The sequence below is a fragment of the Theropithecus gelada genome, chromosome 6 (assembly GCF_003255815.1).
Source record: "Theropithecus gelada isolate Dixy chromosome 6, Tgel_1.0, whole genome shotgun sequence".
NCBI lineage: Eukaryota > Metazoa > Chordata > Mammalia > Primates > Cercopithecidae > Theropithecus > Theropithecus gelada.
In genome coordinates, this window is record NC_037673.1 from 168505584 (window position 1) to 168525242 (window position 19659).

Genomic DNA, 19659 nt, shown 5'->3' on the forward strand with positions numbered 1-19659 from the left:
TTTATTTATTTTAGAGGCAGGTCTTACTGTCACCCAGACTGGAGTACAGTGGCGTGATTATAACTCACTGCAGTGTCAACCTCCTGGGCTCCAGGGACCCTCCTGTCTCAGCCTCCTGAGTATCTGGAACTACAGGTGCATACCACTGTAACTGAATTTTTTTGTTTGTTTTTGTTTTTTTGAGATGGAGTCTTGCTCTGTCACCCAGGCTGGAGTGCAGTGGTACAATCTTGGCTCACTGCAACCTCTGCCTCCCAGATTCAAGCAATTCTCCTGCATCAGCCTCCTGAGTAGCTGGGATTACAGGCATGCAGCACCATGCCTGGCTACTTTTTGTACTTTTAGTAAAGATGGGATTTTACCATGTTGGCCAGGCTGGTCTTGAACTCCTGACTTCAAGTGATCCACCCTGCTTCAATTTCCCAAAGTGCTGGGATTATAGGTGTAAGCAACTGCACCTGGTTGTAACTGGCTAATTTTTGTAATTTTTGTAGAGATGGTGGAGATGGGATCTTGCTACGTTGCCTATTAGTCTGATTTTTTTTTTTTTTTTGAGACGGAGTCTCACTCTCTCTGTCATTCAGGCTGGAGTGCAATGGTGCGATGTTGGCTCACTGCAACCTCCGCCTCACCTCAGCCTCCTGAGTAGCTGGGACTACAGGCGCGTACCACCACGCCTGGCTAATTTTTGTATTTTTAGTAGAGACGGAGTTTCACTACATTGGCCAGGCTGGTCTCGAGCTCCTGACCTTGTGATCCACCTGCCTTGGCCTCCCAAAGTGCTCGAATTAAAGGTGTTAGCTGTCGCTTCCATTCCTAGTAGACAGTTTTTATGAATCCTGATAAATAGCTCCCCATTCTCCTCCCTTGAGTTCAGAATTAACTGAGAGAGAGGGATCTGAGAGAGAACAAAATGTTAGCTTTATTCTTGAGAGGGCCATGGGAGAGTCTAGCTTAGGTGTGGTGCCTGGCAGTCATGGTGTCTCAAGCTTGAATCCAAGAATTAAGACATGCTCACTGACCCAGGCACAGGCCTACTCCCACAGCTAGAGGCCCAGTGGAATATGTGTCCCTGGGCCATCTGATCCCCAGTAGGAGACAGGCTGAGCTGTACATACCTGGTTCCTGCTCCCCTAAATATCAGTCATTCTCTCCCAGGGAGAGAGAGAACTGGAGCCTTACCGTGATTGCAGCTCCATTCACGTGGAAGGGAACAAACCAAGCATGGGGTGTATGTAAGAGTTTCCCACCTAACAATATTGTACATGACATTTATTTATTAATCCATGTATTTTGTACATGTTAACATATATACACACACACACACACACACATACATATATATATATATATTTTTTTTTTTTTTTTGAGATACAGTCTCGCTCTGTTGCCCAGGCTGGAGTGCAGTGGTGCTATCTCGGCTCACTGCAACTTCTACCTCCACGATTCAAATGATTCTCCTGACTCAGCCTCCTGGGTAGCTGGGACACGCCACCATGCCCAGCTAATTTTTTTTGTATTTTTAGTAGAGATGAGGTTTTGCCATGTTGGCCAGGCTAGTCACGAACTTCTCACCTCAAGTGATCTGATCACCTCGGCCTCCCAAAGTGCTGGGATTACAGGCATGAGCCACTGTGCCCGGCCACATGTTAACATTTTTATTGAGGGGTATGCAATGAAAACCGAAGTCCACTATTCTGTACTATACTGTAGAAGTATCGGAGGCCAAGTTTCACACAGCTGAAAGGGAATGAGGACATAGTTTAATATAGGATCTGGGCCTCCTGGATCTTAAGAGAAGATGAACCTGGGCTTTATTAATAAAGTATGTATGTTCTGTACACTGCCATTAATTTACAAGTCTCTAAAGGAAAACGTGTTTAGGAGATAGAAAAATTCCCTGCCTGGTGGCTGTTTTCTGAAGTTTCCTGTATGTGGCAATCTCACTGCAGGTTGAGTATCCCTTATCCAAAATGCTCAGGACCAGAAGTGTTCTGGGTAGCACTTTTTTTTCCAGATTTTGGAATACTCGCAGAATACACACCGATTGAGCGCGCCTAATCAAAAAATCTGTAATCTGGATGCTTCCTTGAGCATTTCCTTCGAACGTCATGCCATTGCTTCAGATTTTGGAGTATTTCAATTTTGGGTTTTTATATTTGGGGATGCTCAATTTGTATGGGAAAATCCTTACAGACAATTCCAAGGTAGAGTAACAGCAAACAGGAAACCTTGAAGTCAGTGAGCAGCTCTCTGTTGCAGTGAGTTACAAACAAAATTTGGGTGAAGGGTGTGGCTAAGGTTAGACAGGTGTTATGGTTCAGATAGAACGCAAGGCAGAGCTGAAATTTAAAATTGGACATTTTCCAGCATTTATTACATGAAACGCTGCTCCTGATAGATGCTCTGTGATTGGAATCACCATCAATACATTTGAGAAACCTAATACAAATAAACCCCCTCTCAGACATTCACGTGGCACACTATTATGTAAGAGGCTGATTATGCTTACATAAGAAGTCCTGCAATAGACTTTATTTAAACAGCAGTTCTCAAACTAATGTATCTGCAGAACACTTATTTCCAAATTCCTTTCGACATTGATTCTGAAAAACACTTTGGGAAATGCTAAGTGGGAGGATTATAGATTTGGGAACTGTTATGGTAAGGGGCTCAGATGCTCAAGTTCAGCCTCTTACTAGCTGTGGCCATGGGTAAATTAATCTCTCAGACTGTTAATTTCTTCACCCATAAAATGGATATAATATTTCCTATCTGTAAGAATTGTAGCGAAGATTAAAAGAGATAACATCTATACGCTTCTCAACTAATATAGCATGTACTCAGTAAAAGTTAGATCCTGGCTGGGTGCAGTGGCTCACGCCTGCAATCCCAGCACTTTGGGAGGCCAAGGTGGGTGGATCACTTGAGGACCAGAGTTTGTGACCAGGCTGGCCAACATGGTGAAACCCTGTCTCTACTAAAAATACGAAAATTAGCTGGGCATGGTGATGGGCAACTGTAATCCCAGCTACTTGGGAGGCGGACGCAGGAGAATCACTTGAACCTGGGAGGCGGAGGCTGCAGTGAGCCATGATTGCATCACTGCACTCCAGCCTGGGTGACAGAGCGAGACTCTTGTCTCAGAAAAAAAAAAAGTTAGATCCCTTTTCTTAATTACAGAGCTAGGTTTGGGGAAAGAGGAAATCTTTCTTAAGATTTGGAATCCCAGGGAACAGTTTTATCAGGATGAAAGATGTGCTTTGATTAACACTGGGGAGGTGACATAGCATGCCATGAAAGGGCCAGCTTTAGGATCAGAGATACCAAACACTAGCTATGTGAGCCTGTATCCATCACCTCCATCTTTCAAAATGTAGTGCCTTCATATATAAAACGTAGACCTCTACCTCACATTTTGCATTTTGAGGATGGAATAAAACAATGTATATATGGCTGGGCACGGTGGCTTATGCGTATAATCCCAGCACTTTTGCAGGCTGAGGCAGGCGGATCACTTGAGGTCAGGAGTTCCAGACCAACCTGGCCAACATGGTGAAACCCTGTTTCTATTAAAAATACAAAAATTGGCCGGGCGCGGTGGCTCAAGCCTGTAATCCCAGCACTTTGGGAGGCCGAGACGGGCGGATCACGAGGTCAGGAGATCGAGACCATGCTGGCTAACACGGTGAAACCCCGTCTCTACTAAAAAAAATACAAAAAACTAGCCGGGCGAGATGGCGAGCGCCTGTAGTCCCAGCTACTCGGGAGGCTGAGGCAGGAGAATGGCATAAACCCAGGAGGCGGAGCTTGCAGTGAGCTGAGATCCGGCCACTGCACTCCAGGCTGGGCGACAGAGCGAGACTCCGTCTCAAAAAACAAAAAAACAAAAAAACAAAACAAAACAAAACAAAAACAAAAATTAGCTGGGCATGGTGCCACACACCTGTAATTCCAGCTACTTGGGAGGCTGAGGCAGGAGAATCACTTGAACTTGGGAGGCGGAGGTTGAAGTGAGCTGAGGTCTCACCACTGCACTCCAGCCTGGGCAACAGAGAGAGATCCTGTCTCAAAAAAAAAGAACAGTATATACAAAAATGCTTTACAGTTCTGGAAATCAGTACATGCTTAATGATGACCAGTTGATAATAATAGCACAGAGGCCGGGCACGGTGGCTCATGCCTGTAATCCTAGCACTTTGGGAGGCCAAAGTGGGCGGATCATGAGGTCAGGAAATAAAGACCATCCTAGCCAACATGGTGAAACCCCGTCTCTGCTAAAAACACACACAAAAATGCAAGGCATGGTGGCATGCACTTGTAGTCCCAGCTACTTAGGAGGGTGAGGCAGGGGAATTGCTTGAACCCGGGAGGCAGAGGTTGCAGTGAGCCGAGATTGTGCCACTGCCCTCCAGCCTGGGCAACAAAGGAAGATTCCATTTCAATAATAATAATAAATAATAGCACAGAATATCATTTTTGAACACGTAGACTATACTATGTAAGGTGCACAGCCCGGCCATTTCTCAGGATGGAGCATGCAGATTGTTTCCTCAGAATGGATTTTTCAGGATGCTGATTCCTGCTGAGTTTGACTTTTAGGGAGCGAAGCTGAGGAATCTGTCTTTTGATAAGCTCCCTGGTGAATCATTAAGGTCATTAAAATTTGAGAGCCATTGATTAGGAAGTGTGATTTGCAAGACACTGAAGAATCCCATGTGGACCAAATGATACTGAATGAGAGAGAGAACGGACATTGAAGACTAAGGAACTTGGAGAAGCATGTCCCCATGATGGGAATCCTGGACTCAGAAACTCACCTTAGAGAAGGGAGTATTTGCAGGTTATGTGAGGGTAAGACAGCTGGATCATGTTTGGCATGGTTAAAACAGTATGATGGGGCTGAGCACGGTGGCTCATGCCTGTAATCCCAGCACTTTGGGAGGCCAAGGCGAGCAGATCACCCGAGGTCAGGAGTTCGAGACCAGCCTGGCCAACAGTGAAACCCTGTCTCTACTAAAAATACAAATGTTAGCTGGCGGTACATGCCTGTAATCCCAGCTATTCGCAAGGCTGAGATACAAGAATCACTTGAGCCTGGGAGGCGGAGGTTGCAGTGAGCCAAGATTGTGCCATTGAACTCCAGTCTGGGTGACAAGCGTGAAACTCCGTTTCATAAAACAAAGCAAAACAAAACACAAAACAGTATGACGGGGATGGTGAGTGTGACACTTTCAACTGAGACCTGAAGGAAGGTCATGGGGCAGAAATGTAGTGAGAGGGCATGTAGCCCGCAAAGAGAAAGCCAGGTTTGGTTCCCGATCTTAGTCCCATTGTCATCCCATCCCATGAGGCAGATGCCCCTCAAAACCCAGCCAGGAAGCCCATACCATTGCCAGTCCTGTTATGATTAAGCACTCTTGGTTTGCAAGAACTTGGGTGAACCTGCTCCCATGGGGGCCCAGAACACTGCGTGACTTTTTCCTTTCTCTTCTTCTTCTTCTTTTTTTTTTTGAGACACAGTCTCACTCTGTCATCCAGGCTGGAGCATAGTGGTGCAATCACAGCTCATTGTAGCCACGAACTCCTGGGCTCAAGCAATCATCCCTCTTCAGCCTCCCAAGTAGCTGGGACTGTAGGTGTGCACCACCACACCTGGCTACTTTTTTTTTTTTTTGAACTTTCAGTAGAGGAAAGGTCTTGCTGTGCTGCCCGGGCTGGTCTCAAACTCCTGGGTTCAACAGATCCTCCCACCTTGGCCTCCCAAAGTGCTGGGATTACAGGTGTGAGCCACTACTCTGTTTTTTTCCTTCTAATAGGGACACAGATTAATATATTAATGACCATTATTCCTAAGCAAGGTCTGCAAGAAGGTCATTATATTGTTTCCTCTAAGGAAGGATGAATATTGCATGTAAATCCCTTCCCTGCAAGTTCTTTTGTTTGGGGACTCTGCTGGTTTTCTTCTCTCTTTAGGAAGGTGGGGTGGTGGTGTCCTGTTAGTCACCTGGGAACAAGGGGGCTCCACACAGGTCGATTTTGCTTGGGCCCTGCCTTTGGGAAAGTAGTAAAACATTAGGCAGTATTTTCCACCCGCCAGGAGCAGATGGCTTTGGGCAGTCCCTGCGGCCCAAATGTGGCTGCATTTCCCGCCCCCAACCCCCACTGCACTTTTTTTTGAGACAGAGTCTTGCTCTGTCGCCCAGGCTGGAGTGCAGTGGCATGATTTGGACTCACTGCAACCTCCGCCTCCTGGGTTCAAATGATTCTCCTACCTCAGCCTCCCAAGTAGCTGGGGTGACAGGCACCCGACACCATGCCTGGCTAATTTTTGTATTATTATTATTGTTATTATTTACTAGAGATGCGGTTTCACCATATTGGCCAGGCTGGTCTCGAACTCCTGACCTCAGGTGATCTACTCGCCTAGGCCTCCCAAAGTGCTGGGATTACAGGTGTGAGCCACTGTGCCTGGACCCCCATAGCACACTCTTGACCACCAGGAGACAATGCCAGCCAGAGGCTCACCATTCTTTGGACATAAAGGAAGCTTTCCCTTGGTTTGTGGACACTGTAGTTAAGAGAATGAAGGTGTGCTATGGCCTAGAGGGGTCACCCCTATTTCTTGGCAGTGCCCAAACATAACTGGCATAGGTTTCTGTTCTTTGATCCCAAAGATCCCAGGCCACAAAGCTATGTACCCTTTCTCCTGCCAAATAAAATCCATAGACACTGCATCTTCACGATGAAGCTTGAAACCAGTCAAGCACTTTTTTTATTTAAAAAAAAAAAAGAAGGAAAAAAGTCTAATGGTAAAGTATATAGCCTATACATGCTACAGCTAGTTGTTCTCACCCCTCCCCTCACATCCTATATACTTGTTTATTTAATGTTTAAAGGAAACAAAAACCACCACCGGAATGCCAATTTGCCAAGAGGGTAGAGTAAGTGTGGGGATCTCCAGCGTCATCCTATGAGCAGGCACCAGGTGGTGGGTGGTGCCCACTGTTCCTGGAGGGAGGTAAGAAATGGCCTATTACTTGGAAGCTCCCCAAAGCAGGAAATGTGGGTTGTAGTCAGGGTGGCCACAGTTTATCATCACCCCTCTAAGTGAAAGGGGCGTTAACAATAATTACACGGGCACAGAGGCATACATGGGCACACACTGGGGTAAAATGTGGACACCATCGTTGCATTAGAATTGCTTATTGCTGATGTAAGCCTGGTGGGGGCACCTTCTCTTTTACATGAATAGGACATCTGAAAGTGAAGGCTACTGGCTGTGGCACTGTTTTGCCTCTTTGAGGACAAACGAGGTTGAGCCCCTCATCCCTGACTGGAGCTAAGGCGGCTTACTTTGGAGTCAAAGATAGAAACGGGAAGATGGAATGTTGAAACATGAGGAGGAGCTCGACAACTTGGCAGGATAGCACCAGAAACCAGATGCCACCCCATGGAACTGGGCAGTCCAGTCTGTAGAAAGGTGCTCTGAAGGAGGTCCACGAGCAGGCAAGGATTGTGGAGCCTCCGGTTCTAGCTGTGCAGCTCTGCCTGGGACCCTCATGGAAACTTATTCTAGTTAGGAGCAATTCCTCCAGGCCAAGGGAGGGCGCCCTGCACCCTCAGGCCTCGATGCATGTTGCTGTACCTCTCATCAGCCCACTGTCTGACATGAGGTCATCTTTGGTCTGTGGTGAGGTATGGGTATCTGCAGTCTACACAAAAGCCTTGCAGAATGGGCCTGGACAACCCTTGGGAGATAAGACAGCCACACATGGCTCAGGCTGTTAGGTGTCCACTGTCACAGTCCAAAGAGAAGGGTACGGCCTCCAAGAGGGCAGCTTAACCCAACATGGAAGACTTGGGCATGATGAAAGGACGGGGGCCCAGCTATGAATGTTTTTGTTCTTGATGTCAAGTTGCCAGCTATTGGAAGGCAGGAGCAGTTTCTTCTTTTTCCCCACTCTGTGCTGGATACTTGGGAGAGTGGAAATGAATACCACACTGTCCACTCCTCAGCCTAAGGTCCTTCTCAAGTCCTGGCACACTCAGCATTTGCTCTTTAACATGGCATATGTTCCCCTGTTTTCTACCTGGTAATGAAATCCTCAGTGGGCGCAAACATTTTAGGGCCAAGAACATTGCCTTGGAAATTGATTCTATGGCGTGGCCTCATGGCAGAAGTTTAAAATGACTACCGTGACTTGGCATGGGCTCCAGCAATCCCCCAGTAGGGAAGGGCCATTAAAAGTGGTTTAAGCTGGAGTTCAGCTCTCCCCAAGTCTCAGCCAGAACGACATACACCCACCAATGGCAAAGAAAGATTCCAAGCAAAAACTGTGAGCAAAGGCCTCTTTTATCAAGAGGTGGTCCTAAGACTCAGATTTTCCAAATTTTTGGAGGTACCACAAGCTGTCCATTTGCCCTGGGATGTAAGGTAAAGTAGTCATCACAATTGCAGTAATAAGCAGGGGTGAAGGGAAGGAAAAAAAAAATATCTGCCCGCCTTTTGGGCTGCCATTTGGCCTGTGACCTACTGAAATGTGTGACCAAGGGGTGGAGGGAAGAGACACAAATTCAGAGGGAGGGTCACTTGATTCCCTGGAAGCTCTCAGAGAAAAATTCATGGGCACGAGGGACAAAGAAACAAACAAGCAAACAAAAAAACCAAACAAACCAAAACTCGAGATCTGAGTCCCAGCTTGGCCACTATTTAGACAAGGCTGGGGTATGTGACTTCTCCCTCTGAACCTTAATTTTCTCACTATAGATCAGGGCTGGTCCTATCCGCCTCACAGGGTTGCCGTAAGGATTAAAGGAGGGCATGTGTTTAGGCACGGGTCACCTGCCTGGTGCTTGGCACAGCTGTCACGATGGGCCTGGACACTTTCTAGAGCCATGACTCCAGGGGAGTTCTGCATATGCGCCATCAATTGCTCACAGAATAGTGACCACAGTCCTGGATGGGGTAAACCTAAGTCCCCAGGCAAGGACAGCTAGGAGAGTGACTAGCCACCCCGACCCACCTACTGCCTGGGGAAATGTCTACCATTGCAGGAAAAGGAGCTGGATACAGACATCCTCAGGCCATAGATACGACCCGAGGAGAGAACAGTGAACAGCCAGGAATGTGACTTCAGTACCTATAGTTCATGTCAGAATAATAATTATCATCATAGCAAAAGAGAAAGGCAGATTCTTTCATTTGCAGGAAAATTTTCTGCCTAGAGGAAGTCAGGGCAAGTCTGTTCCTACCCAGCTGACCCCTGGGAGAAAGGAATGAGGCAAGAGAGAAACTCCTTCAATGAAGTCAGCAGACAGGACTCAAAGCTCCTCCAGTCAGGGATGGAGCCACACACATCCCGGTCTACTCAGAGCCTAGCACAGAGTAGGCACTCATAATATATCTGAAAATGTCACTGAAAGCCAGAGAGCAAATCAGAAAAAAAAAAAAACCCGTGAGTTTTGTCTTTTGAAATGTAGTCAAATCTCACATAGCTTCACGAAAGTTGTTTAAACCAAAGTAGATCAAGAACTCAGGAAAACTGCCATGGGGCTTCTCTCAAGGGAGAGGACCCTCGAGTGATGGCAGCCCTTTCCCACCTCCCTTCTTCCCCTGGCTGCCATCTGCCCCCAAGGTTCTGGGCACAGGGCCAAGTGGCAAGTGGGCCCTGCAAGAAGTGCCCCAGGGCCCTGCCCAAGCCTCTCTGGGGAACGGGATTGCAGGCCGACTGGAGGAAGGGACTAAAGATGCTACAGGTGATCAGAGGCAGCTCCTTCTCATGCAGAAGCAGCCAGCGCCCACACGATAGGGGATGGAGCTGGGAGGTGGGGCAGAAGAGGGCTGTTGGAGCAAAGCTTTGGCACTGCAGGTAGACAGTGAGCAGACTCCCAAAAAACTGGCTTTGTGGGTCCAAAAGTATCTCAGCTGATGAACACTGTGAACTGGAGATCTCTGGGGCAGGACCGGGCAGGGCAGGGCTGCCTTGGTCAGGTAGAATGGGAAGGGGTTCTGCTCTACTCTCTTACTCTGGGCTGGGAACTAGAAATGCTGGGTCTTGATTTTGCTTCTGCAGTGACTTAGCCATGCCTCTCCAGGCCTCAGTTTGACAGATGACCACATCTGCCCTGGGTTTCTTCCAGGCAGAAAACAGATTTGGCAGTGCGTGAAAAAGGAGAAAACATTACAAATGCCAGAGAGGCACAGGAAGCAGCTCTGCCTGGTCCTTGGTTCCCTGCCTCCCTCTGGGACCGCTGCATGCTATGCCCAGCCCCTTGAGGCTGGCCCGCGAGGCCACCTCAGCTCCTGTTGCTCCATAAGCTCTGTTTGCCAGGGGGCAACAGCTTAGAAGCAGGGAACAGGGCTTGGCGCCAACCACCAGGACCCTGGCATTCTCCTGTCATGGAGACACAGCTGTTGAGTCCAGGGAAGCCTTTGGTATAGGCTGGAGGGATGGTGGGTGTGGCAGCAGCCACGAATGCCCCCTCACCCCCACCACAATGAAGTCACTTGGCCACCTGCTCCTGGCACTTAGCCAGCTTCTCTCTCTTCCCTACATGGTTTGCCTTTTACAGAGGGGAGGGAACAGGCACTGAAGTCAGGCAGGCCTGGACTCAAATCCTCTTCCCTCTTCTTCCTGGCTGGTATGTCCTTGGGCACACAGAGCCTGAGTTTCCTCATCTATAAAGTGGGTATAGTATCACAAGGGAGGGTTGTGAATGCAAAGCGCCGAGTACAGTGTTTGGCACCCACGAAGCACTCAGCAAAGGGATGCTGACAAGGGCACGACTCGTGAATGGGCCTCTTACTCAAACGAACTTTGAGATTCTTGCCTTAGGTAGGCAGAAATGAAATGCTCCAAGTTGGGGTGGGAATTCTCATTGAAAAGCCCTGGAGGGACTGGAGCCTGCAGCAGGAAAGTGCAGCATACGGGGGGGCTGCAACCACCCTTCAGGGCTGATCATGGTCCCAAGAAAGAAGGTGAGAGGCAGGGCGGCTGAGCGGACCTCCAGGCCCACTCCTGGGGGAGCTGCATCCAGTGGAACCTCAGAGGCCCCTGGGCCTGAGGCCTTGGGGAAAGGGACATTTTCCCTGGGACTGGCAATGGAATGGACTTCTTCAGGATGAAGTTCCTCCTGGTACCAGGCAATTCAGAAGAGTGAATATAGTCTCTGGGCTTTTAGAAACATGAAGAAGTTGGAGCAAGTCGTCATGGACTGGGCGGGCTGCCCCTTACTGTGCCATGTCCAAGCCATGAGAGACCCTTGCTGGAGTTTCTCCAGGCGATGGGATCCAGTCCTGGAGGCCTTGGAGAGTCCTGGTCCCATTGTCGGGTCACAATGCCATTGGCCAGGAGGAGTTCTCTTAAGGCAGGGATGCTGACATGGACAGAAAGCAAAGGCCGTGGGTTCTGAGCCTCCAGCGATGCTGTGATAGGAGGGATCAGACCCAGGGGCGCCCGAGGTGTCCGAAACTCACTCTCCACCCATGGGAGGCAAGAAGTCACAGTACCCCAGAGTCTGTCTGCCTTGGAAGCTGTGTGGAGAATGATAAATTAAGAGGCGTATTAAATATGTGGGTAGAGCCAGCAAGGACCAGCGGGCCCTCTAGGCAGAAAGGGCGTCGGCTATGGCTTCTTTCGGAGATAGTTGGAGGGAATCCACCCCTCCCACGAAGGGGCTCCGCTCAGGACCTGGCAGAACCACCAGCCACTGCTGTTCTTCTCCCGGACTTCAAACACTGTCCCTTCCTGGAAGCTGCTGGTGTCTTTGTCTCCTTCAAAGTCGGCCACGGCCACATACAAAGAGTCCTTCAGGCCGTCGGCACTGGGGACAGTGGCTGCAGCTGCTTCCTCCCTGTTTTCTCCAATCTTGCCGGTCCCCCGTGGCCCCAGGCTGCCTTTGCCTCGCGTGTCATCCTGGCCCCCCAAAGAGTTGGAGAGAAAAGGTTTGGCTTTTGGAGGGACGAGGAGAGCACGGCCTGGGGTGGGAGCGGCCCTGCTTTCGTGGCCTTCACACTGTGGACCTCTGACCTCTGGGAGGGGCCTGGATGACGAAGAGGTTTTCTTGGGGGGAGGTGGTCTCCGGGGTGGGACCACAGGTCTCTGCTGGGGAGCCTCCTGGAGAGGAACAGGCACGCTCTTAGACACAGGATCTGTGGTCTTGGCTGGCCTCGGAGGGGCTCTGCAGGAAATCTCTTTTGGGCTGAGACCATCCTGTTTGCCTGTCCTGTCCTGGGCGCGGCCAGACCCCTCTCCTGGGAGGAAGCTTCGGCTGAAGGCCACGTCTTGGCCCCCCACTGCCTGGGGGCCCTCCCCATCCAACAAGGACTTGTCTTGGGACTTGGCAGGCCTGAGCTTACTCCTGAGGTTGCAGATGTCGACTTGGTCTTCGCCCTGAGGTGGCTCTGTTTTGGGGGAAGGAGTTGGTTTTGGCCTAACCTGAGGTCTGGACTTCAAGAAGGGATTCTGGGGAGTGGCGTCTGGCTTCTCCTCCGGCAGGTCAGTTTTGGATTTGGAGATGGGCCGGAGGTTGGGCTTCTTCACTTCCTTGGCCAACACCTTGTGGCCACACTCCAGCCCCATGTCATTCTTCAGCTGGAACAGTTTGCTTTTGTCAGGTTTGGGCTCTGGCCTCCTGCCGTCCCGGGCTGCAGGGGTGTGTTTGGCTGGCATCATGGGCAAAATCATGCCGGGAGGCTTGGGGGCGGGGCCCCGGAGCTGCTCTGTCCTCTGCCGCTCCCGCTCCAGCAGCTCCCCCTCCGACTTGATGATGGATTCTTTCCTCGGAGGGAGGCTGGGCTTCTCCTCCATGTCGGGGTCTGAGATCTCCTCATAGCCTGCTGACGCAGACATGTCTGAAGACGCCTTCCTCAGGACCTCCTTACCGCCCTTCCAGTCTTTAGACCATGGCGACCCTGAGTCCATGGCACCATGCGGTGCGTCAGGCAGGGGCCGGGAGGGGCCCGTGGCTTCGCTGCCCGTGTTGTTCTCCAGCGCTGCTGCTTCCCCCAGCCGGAGCTGGGTCACCTCGTGGGGCAGGGGAGCCAGAAAGTTGGGTCTTGACGCATTGCTGGTCTTCTTGTATTTGTCAATGAAGGTTGCCGGGGCCCACCCTTCCTTATCTTCAATCTGAATGTACCACCAGCCACTCAAGTTTTTCTCGATCACCTGCAAGGGAGGATAGACAAAGGCACTTGGGTACGATGCCAGCGCCAGCAGACGAAATGGTTTGGGAGAACCCACGTGTAACTGGAGCTCTGGAAGCTGCCACTGTGTGCTCAGCAGCTCCTCTGGCAAGGTCTACAGGGGACCACCAGTGGAGACGTGACCATGTTCTGGGAATATCTCAGATGGGGGTAGATTCTTGTCAGACTGGATTCCCCCTAAAGCAGTCCATGAGATGTGGACTTGGGTATAGGTACTTAATTTGAGAGTTGGTCCTAGGAAATACACGTAAGGAAGTAGAGAGAGAAAGAAGGGAAGGGGAGAGGCCGATTATGAGCAAGTTACTGCTCTGGGCCATGGGGACTGATCTGCCAGGGACCCTCTGAGAGATCACAAAGAGAATGCCTCAGAACGGTGCCTCTGGGGATGCGTGCATTTATCTATCGACTCCCGGCCCCTCCCTACCCAGGGTATTAACTCCTCTCCCCTTCTGGGAAGCTGTTGGCTTGCAAGGACGTGTGTGTAGGTGCAGGGGCTTCAGGTGGATCAGGGGCACCGGCAGCGTCTGCTACAATTCTAAAGACAAGGCAGAAGTCAAAGCTACCTTTGATCCTGGCTTCTTTGGCTGAGCATCGGATGAAGAAGTTAGCTGGTATTTATAGAGGCCACAACATATGAAAGATACCTACCTTTTTTTTTGAGACAGAGTCTTGCTCTGTCACCCAGGCTGAAGTGCAGTGGCATGATCTCGGCTCCCTGCAACCTCCGCCTCCGAGGTTCTAGCGATTCTCATGCCTTAGTCTCCCAAGTAGCTGGGATTACAGGCGTGCACCACCACACCTGGCTAATTTTTATATTTTTGGTAGAGATGGGGTTTTGCCATGTTGGTCAGGCTGGTCTTGAACTCCTGGCCTCAAGCGATCTGCCTGCCTCGGCCTCCCAAAGTGCTGGGATTACAGGTGTGAGCCACAGTGCCTGGCCTGAAAAATACCTATCTTTGAACACAGGAATCACACTCAGCTCAAAGAGATGCTCGTGTTTATATACAGGGGACCTGGAGCTGGTGGAGTACAGTAGATTTTCATCTTGTCCCTACTTCCCTGTGGGATACACGCCTGTTGGATGGAATGGTGGCTGGAATCACCCATGTTGTTGAAGATCTTGTTCTCTGTCTGTTTTTTGTCCAGCACCGCGTGGCTGAATTCACACAGGTGAAAGGTGTGCTCGCTATTACGGGCTGAATTGTGTCTCCCTACCCAAATTCGTATGTGGAAGCCCTAACGCCCATACCTCCAAATGTGACTGTATTTGGAAATACGGCCTTTAAAGAGGTGGTGAAGTTTAAAATGGGTCACTAAGGTGGCCTGAGTTTGGATGTATGTCCCCACCCAAGTCTCATGTTGAAATGTGATCCCCAATGATGGAGGTGGGGCCTGGTGGGAGGTGTTTGGGTCATGGGGGCGGATCCCTCATGAATGGCTTGGTGTCCTTCCCATGGTAATCAGTTCCCACGAGATCCGGTTGTTTAAAGTGTGTGGTGTTTCCCTGCCACTCTCTCTTGCTCCTGCTCTCGCTACGTGACGCGCCTGCTCCTGCTTTGCCTTCTGCCATGAGTAAAAGCTCCCGGAGCCTCCCCAGAAGCCAAGCAGATGCCGGCACCATGCTTTCTGTACAGCATGCCCAACTGTGAGTCCAGCAAACCTCTTTCCTTTATGTATCACCCAGTCTCAGGTACTTCTTTTTTTTTTTTTTTTTGAGACGGAGTCCAGCCCGTCTCAGCCTCCCAAAGGGCTGGGATTACAGGCTTGAGCCACCGCGCCCGGCCTCAGGTATTTCTTTATAGCAATCCAGGAATGGCCTGATACATGGGTCCTAGTTCAATATGACTGATGTCCAAATAAGAAGAGGAGATTAGAAAACACACAGGGACTGAGGGACGCCCACATGAGAAACAGCGGGAAGGTGCCATATGGAAGCCAGGGAGACAGGACACAGGAGGAACCAAACCTGCTGACAGCTTGATCTCGATCTTCTGGCTTCCCCAACTGTGAGACAATAAACTGCAGTTGTTTAAACCACCCCATGTGGTATTTTGTGATGGCAGCCATCGCAGATGTACACTGCAGTTCCCTGGTAGGCTCTCTCTGGACTCGGAAGATCTGATGAACGCTCATGACACCCTGTGAGTTGGGAACTGTCACTTCATTTTACACATGCAGAACCGAGCCTCAGGAGAGCTGAGGAACACACAGTGGGTCCTGTAGAAAGCCCATCGATCGGAGGAGAGTCAAAGGTAGGGGGGTGGGCTTCAGAGTCACCTAATCTTGCCTCTCAGAAAAGAGACCCGTGGCCGGGCGCGGTGGCTCACACCTGTAATCCCAGCACTTTGGGAGGCCGAGGCGGGTGGATCACGAGGTCAGGAGATCGAGACCATCCTGGCTAACATGATGAAACCCTATATCTACTAAAAATACAAAAAATTAGCCGGGCTTGGTGGCCGGCACCTGTAATCCCAGCTACTCAGAAGGCTGAGGCAGGAGAATGGCATGAACCCGGGAGGCAGAGCTTGCAGTGAGCTGAGATCGTGCCACTGCACTCCAACCTGGGCGACAGAGCGAGACTCTGTCTCAAAACAAACAAACAAACAAACAAAAAACCAAACCCCATCGATCGGAGGAGAGTCAAAGGCAGAGGGGTGGGCTTCAGAGTCACCTAATCTTGCCTCTCACAAAAGAGACCCCTGGCCAGGGGTGGTGGCTCACACCTGTAATCCCAGCACTTTGGGAGGCCGAGGTAGGTGGATCATCTGATGTCAGGCGTTCGAGACCAGCCTGGTCAACATTGTAAAACCCTGAGTCTACTAAAAATACAAAAAATTAGCTGGGTATGGTGGGATGCGCCTGTTATCCCAGCTACTTGGGAGGCTGAGGCAGGAGAAACGCTTGAACCTGGGAGGCAGAGGTTTCAGTGAGCTGAGATCGTGCCGTTGCACTCCAGCCCAGGCGACAGAGCAAGACTCTGTCTCGAACAAACAAAACCAAAAACAAAAAAGACGCTGCTTGGAGAGGGGCTGTGTCTGGGGTGAGAAACTGCAGAAGGAGCAAAGATGGCTGCAGGCACTTTGTGGCCTTTCTGGGAGAGGGATGGCAGCCACAGACTCAGCCGCCAGGACGCAAATGCTGGGCTCCTGGGCCTGCAGTCCTGGGTTCTAGTCTTGGCTCTACCACTTACTGCCTGAGTGGCCTGGGCAAGCCACATGCTTCAGATTCCACATCACAGAAGGAAAATGATAAGAACAATTTAACACCCACTTGTAGAATTTTTGAAGCCACAAGAGCTAATGCATACGACAGCCCTTGATAAATGCTGTGCACTTGGTAAACGCTCCTGTGATTAAATTAGAGTGGAGATCACTGAGCCAGCGGGATGCACTTGACAGGCAGCACTTAATGAGTCCCACTGGAATCTCCAGGGAAGGCCACTGATAAATGTAAGCTCTTTATGTGAGGATGACCAGCATCTTATCAACACTTGATAGCTCTGGTAAAAATTACAGGCCACGCTGGGCATACAAGTCATTGTCAGCACATCCATGAATTCAACAACACTAATACTGAAGTCTGATGTGAGGAACTGAAACTAGGGTAATCAATATTAGATGTATCAGTAAGATTTGTCAAGGTTACATTCCTTGCAAAGTATTGTGGTAGAAGTTCTGAACATGTATGTTCTGAACCATGATGAATGGGCGTTTTCGTTTACCAGAGGGAAGCCAAGAGCTACTATGAATAAAAGCAAATGCAAGATCAGAAGCTGGGCGCGGTGGCTCACGCCTGTAATCCCAGCACTTTGGGAGGCTTAGGCGGGCAGATCACCTGAGGTCAGGAGTTCGAGACTAGCCTGGCCAACATGGTGAAACCCTGTCTCTACTAAAAATACAAAAAAAATTAACTGGGCGTGATGGCGGGTTCCTGTAATCCCAGCTACTTGGGAGGCTGAGGCAAGAGAATCGTCTGAACCCAAGAGGCAGAGGTTGCAGTGAGTGAAGATAGCGCCATTGCACTCCAGACTGGGAAACAGGGCAAGACTCCATCAAAAAAAACAAAACAAAACAAAACAACAACAAAAAAATCACAAGAATGAGGGGAAAGATAAGAGTGTGGGCTTTAAAAGCAGACAGACCTGGTTTCAAATCCCAACTCCATTGCTTACTAGCTGTGTTACTAGAGGCAATTAATTTACCTAACCCCTCTGAGTCTCATCTATAAAATATGCTGATAGAAAAAAACAAAAAAACACCAACCAACCAACCAACCAACCAACTGCATGCTGCTGGTACTGACCTCTTGGGAATTCTGTGAAGATTAGTTATCAAGGAGGTAAGGTTCCTGACACAGAAGAGGTGCCTATATCATCCTCATCCTCATCATCCTCCTCCTCCTCATCCTCCTCCTCATCATCCTCATCCTCCTCATCATCCTCATCTTCATCATCCTCATCCTCATCCTCATCATCCTCATCCTCATCATCATCTTCATCCTCATCATCCTCATCCTCGCCATCATCCTCATCCTTCTCATCATCCTCATCCTCATCATCTCCTCCTCCTCATCATCATCCTCATCCTTGTCATCATCCTCATCCTCATCATCCTCATCCTCATCATCATCCTCATCCTCCTCCTCCTCATCATCACACATCCTGAAGATAAATAGCCTAGACAAGTAACTAAGGTGTTTCTAGTAGCCCTACTGCTAGAATGCTGTGGTTCCATTAATGAATTTTGAAGGCTAAGATAATGTTGCAATGAGCCAGGAAGCAAAATTGGAGAAGAGAAAAACAGAGCATACGGATCTATCATAAGAAAAAAACATCTAGCCAGGTGCAGTGGCTCACACCTGTAATCCCAGAACTTTGGGAGGCTGAGGTGGGCAGATCACCTGAGATCAAGAGTTCAAGACTAGCCTGGCCAACATGGCAAAACCTTGTTTCTACTAAAAATACAAAAATTAGCCACGCGTCATGGTGGGCGCCTGTAATCCCAGCTACTTGAGAGGCTGAGGCGGGAGAATCACTTGAACCTGGGAAGTGGAGGTTGCAGTGAGCTGAGATTGAGCCATTGCACTTCAGTCTGGGCAACAGAGGAGCAAGGCTGTCTCAAAAAAAAAAAAAAAAAAAAAAAGGAGATGATGTCTCAGATGACCCTTACATTGTGATACACTAGGCACTCAATACATGTGTATAGAAAGAATGAGTATGAAGGGGCAGGTTTTTTGTATAATGGATTAAAACATAATTCAGAATTTTCCCAAATCTTATCCCTTTAGCCCTTGACTCAGATAACAGCAAAGTGAAAACATAAAAGGATGTCCTTCTAGTGAAACATCAAGATACGTCAACGTCTCTGGAAGCAGAGACCAGAGGATGCAGAACTAGTCTCTTGACTGTAGTACACAGCAAGGCCTGGGCCAGATGTTGTGCCTGGTGGGGCTGCTGGCAAGCTGGAGTAAGGGACAAGGAAGGAAGGAGGATGGAAGAAAGGAAGGAGGGGAGGAAAGAGAAGAGAAGGAAGGAAGGAGGATGGAAGAAAGGAAGGAGGGAAGGAAAGAGAAGAGAAGGAAGGAAGGAGGATGGAAGAAAGGAAGGAGGGAAGGAAAGAGAAGAGAAGGAAGGAAAGATGGAAGAAAGGAAGGAGGGGAGGGAAGAGAAGAGAAGGAAGGAGGTAAGGAAGGAGGGAGGAAGGAGAGAGGAAGGGAAAGAAGGAGGGAGGGAAGGAGGGAGGAGGGAGAGAGGAAGGGAACGAAGGAGGGAGGGAAGGAGGGAAGGAAGAAGGGAAGGAAAGAACAAAGGGAGGAGGGAGGAGGAAGGAAGAAGGGAGGGAAGGGAAGAAGGAGAGAAGGAAGAAGGGAAGGAAGGAGGGAAGGAAAGAATGAAGGTGGGCAGACAGGCAGGCTATAGTCCTTCCTGGAATACAGCCAGGAAGGAAGGGAGGGGCCCTAGAGAGGTACGCTGGAGTGAACTGATCAGTGGTGCCCACTGCCCTGGGCCGTCAGACAGTGCTCTGTGCCAGGAACCAGAGCTGTGTTCTTTAAAGGAAAGGGGAGGGTGATGACAACTCTTCAGGGCCTAGAAAAGCAGCCACCACACACAACCATAGTAGGTGATCCAGGAGTATTTTATTTGTTGCAGAGATGAGTAAATTAAACCTCGGCCTCCCAAGGTGAGGTTGGGGGGGGGGTGTGGTCTGACCAACTCTCACTCGTGACAGAGTGAACTTGGTGATGCCTGTGACTGGCTCACCTGCTTTTGAAAGTGTCTCAAGAACCATCTTTGCCAAAGCTTTCCAAACCCTGGCCCTAGCAGCCATCCCCTCCCTTATGGGTTTTCTTGGAAATATGAGAAAGAAATACCTTGAAGCTCTAACCCCATGAGCAAAGGAAAGAGAAATGCAGGAAGAGAATCTGGGGAACAAAGTAGACAAGCAGAGGGCGTG

General features: G+C 49.6%; 1 protein-coding gene across 1 annotated transcript in view; it reads right to left on the minus strand.

The window, feature by feature from the left end:
- Positions 1-6739: 6739 nt before the first annotated feature.
- The window catches only part of SH3PXD2B (SH3 and PX domains 2B), a 118687-nt gene continuing 105767 nt past the window's right edge, over positions 6740-19659 (minus strand). The window contains exon 13 of the mRNA XM_025388645.1: positions 6740-13169. Within this exon, the coding sequence (XP_025244430.1) occupies positions 11628-13169 (1542 nt within the window). The 3' untranslated portion in view covers positions 6740-11627. The remainder of the gene's footprint in view (positions 13170-19659) is intronic.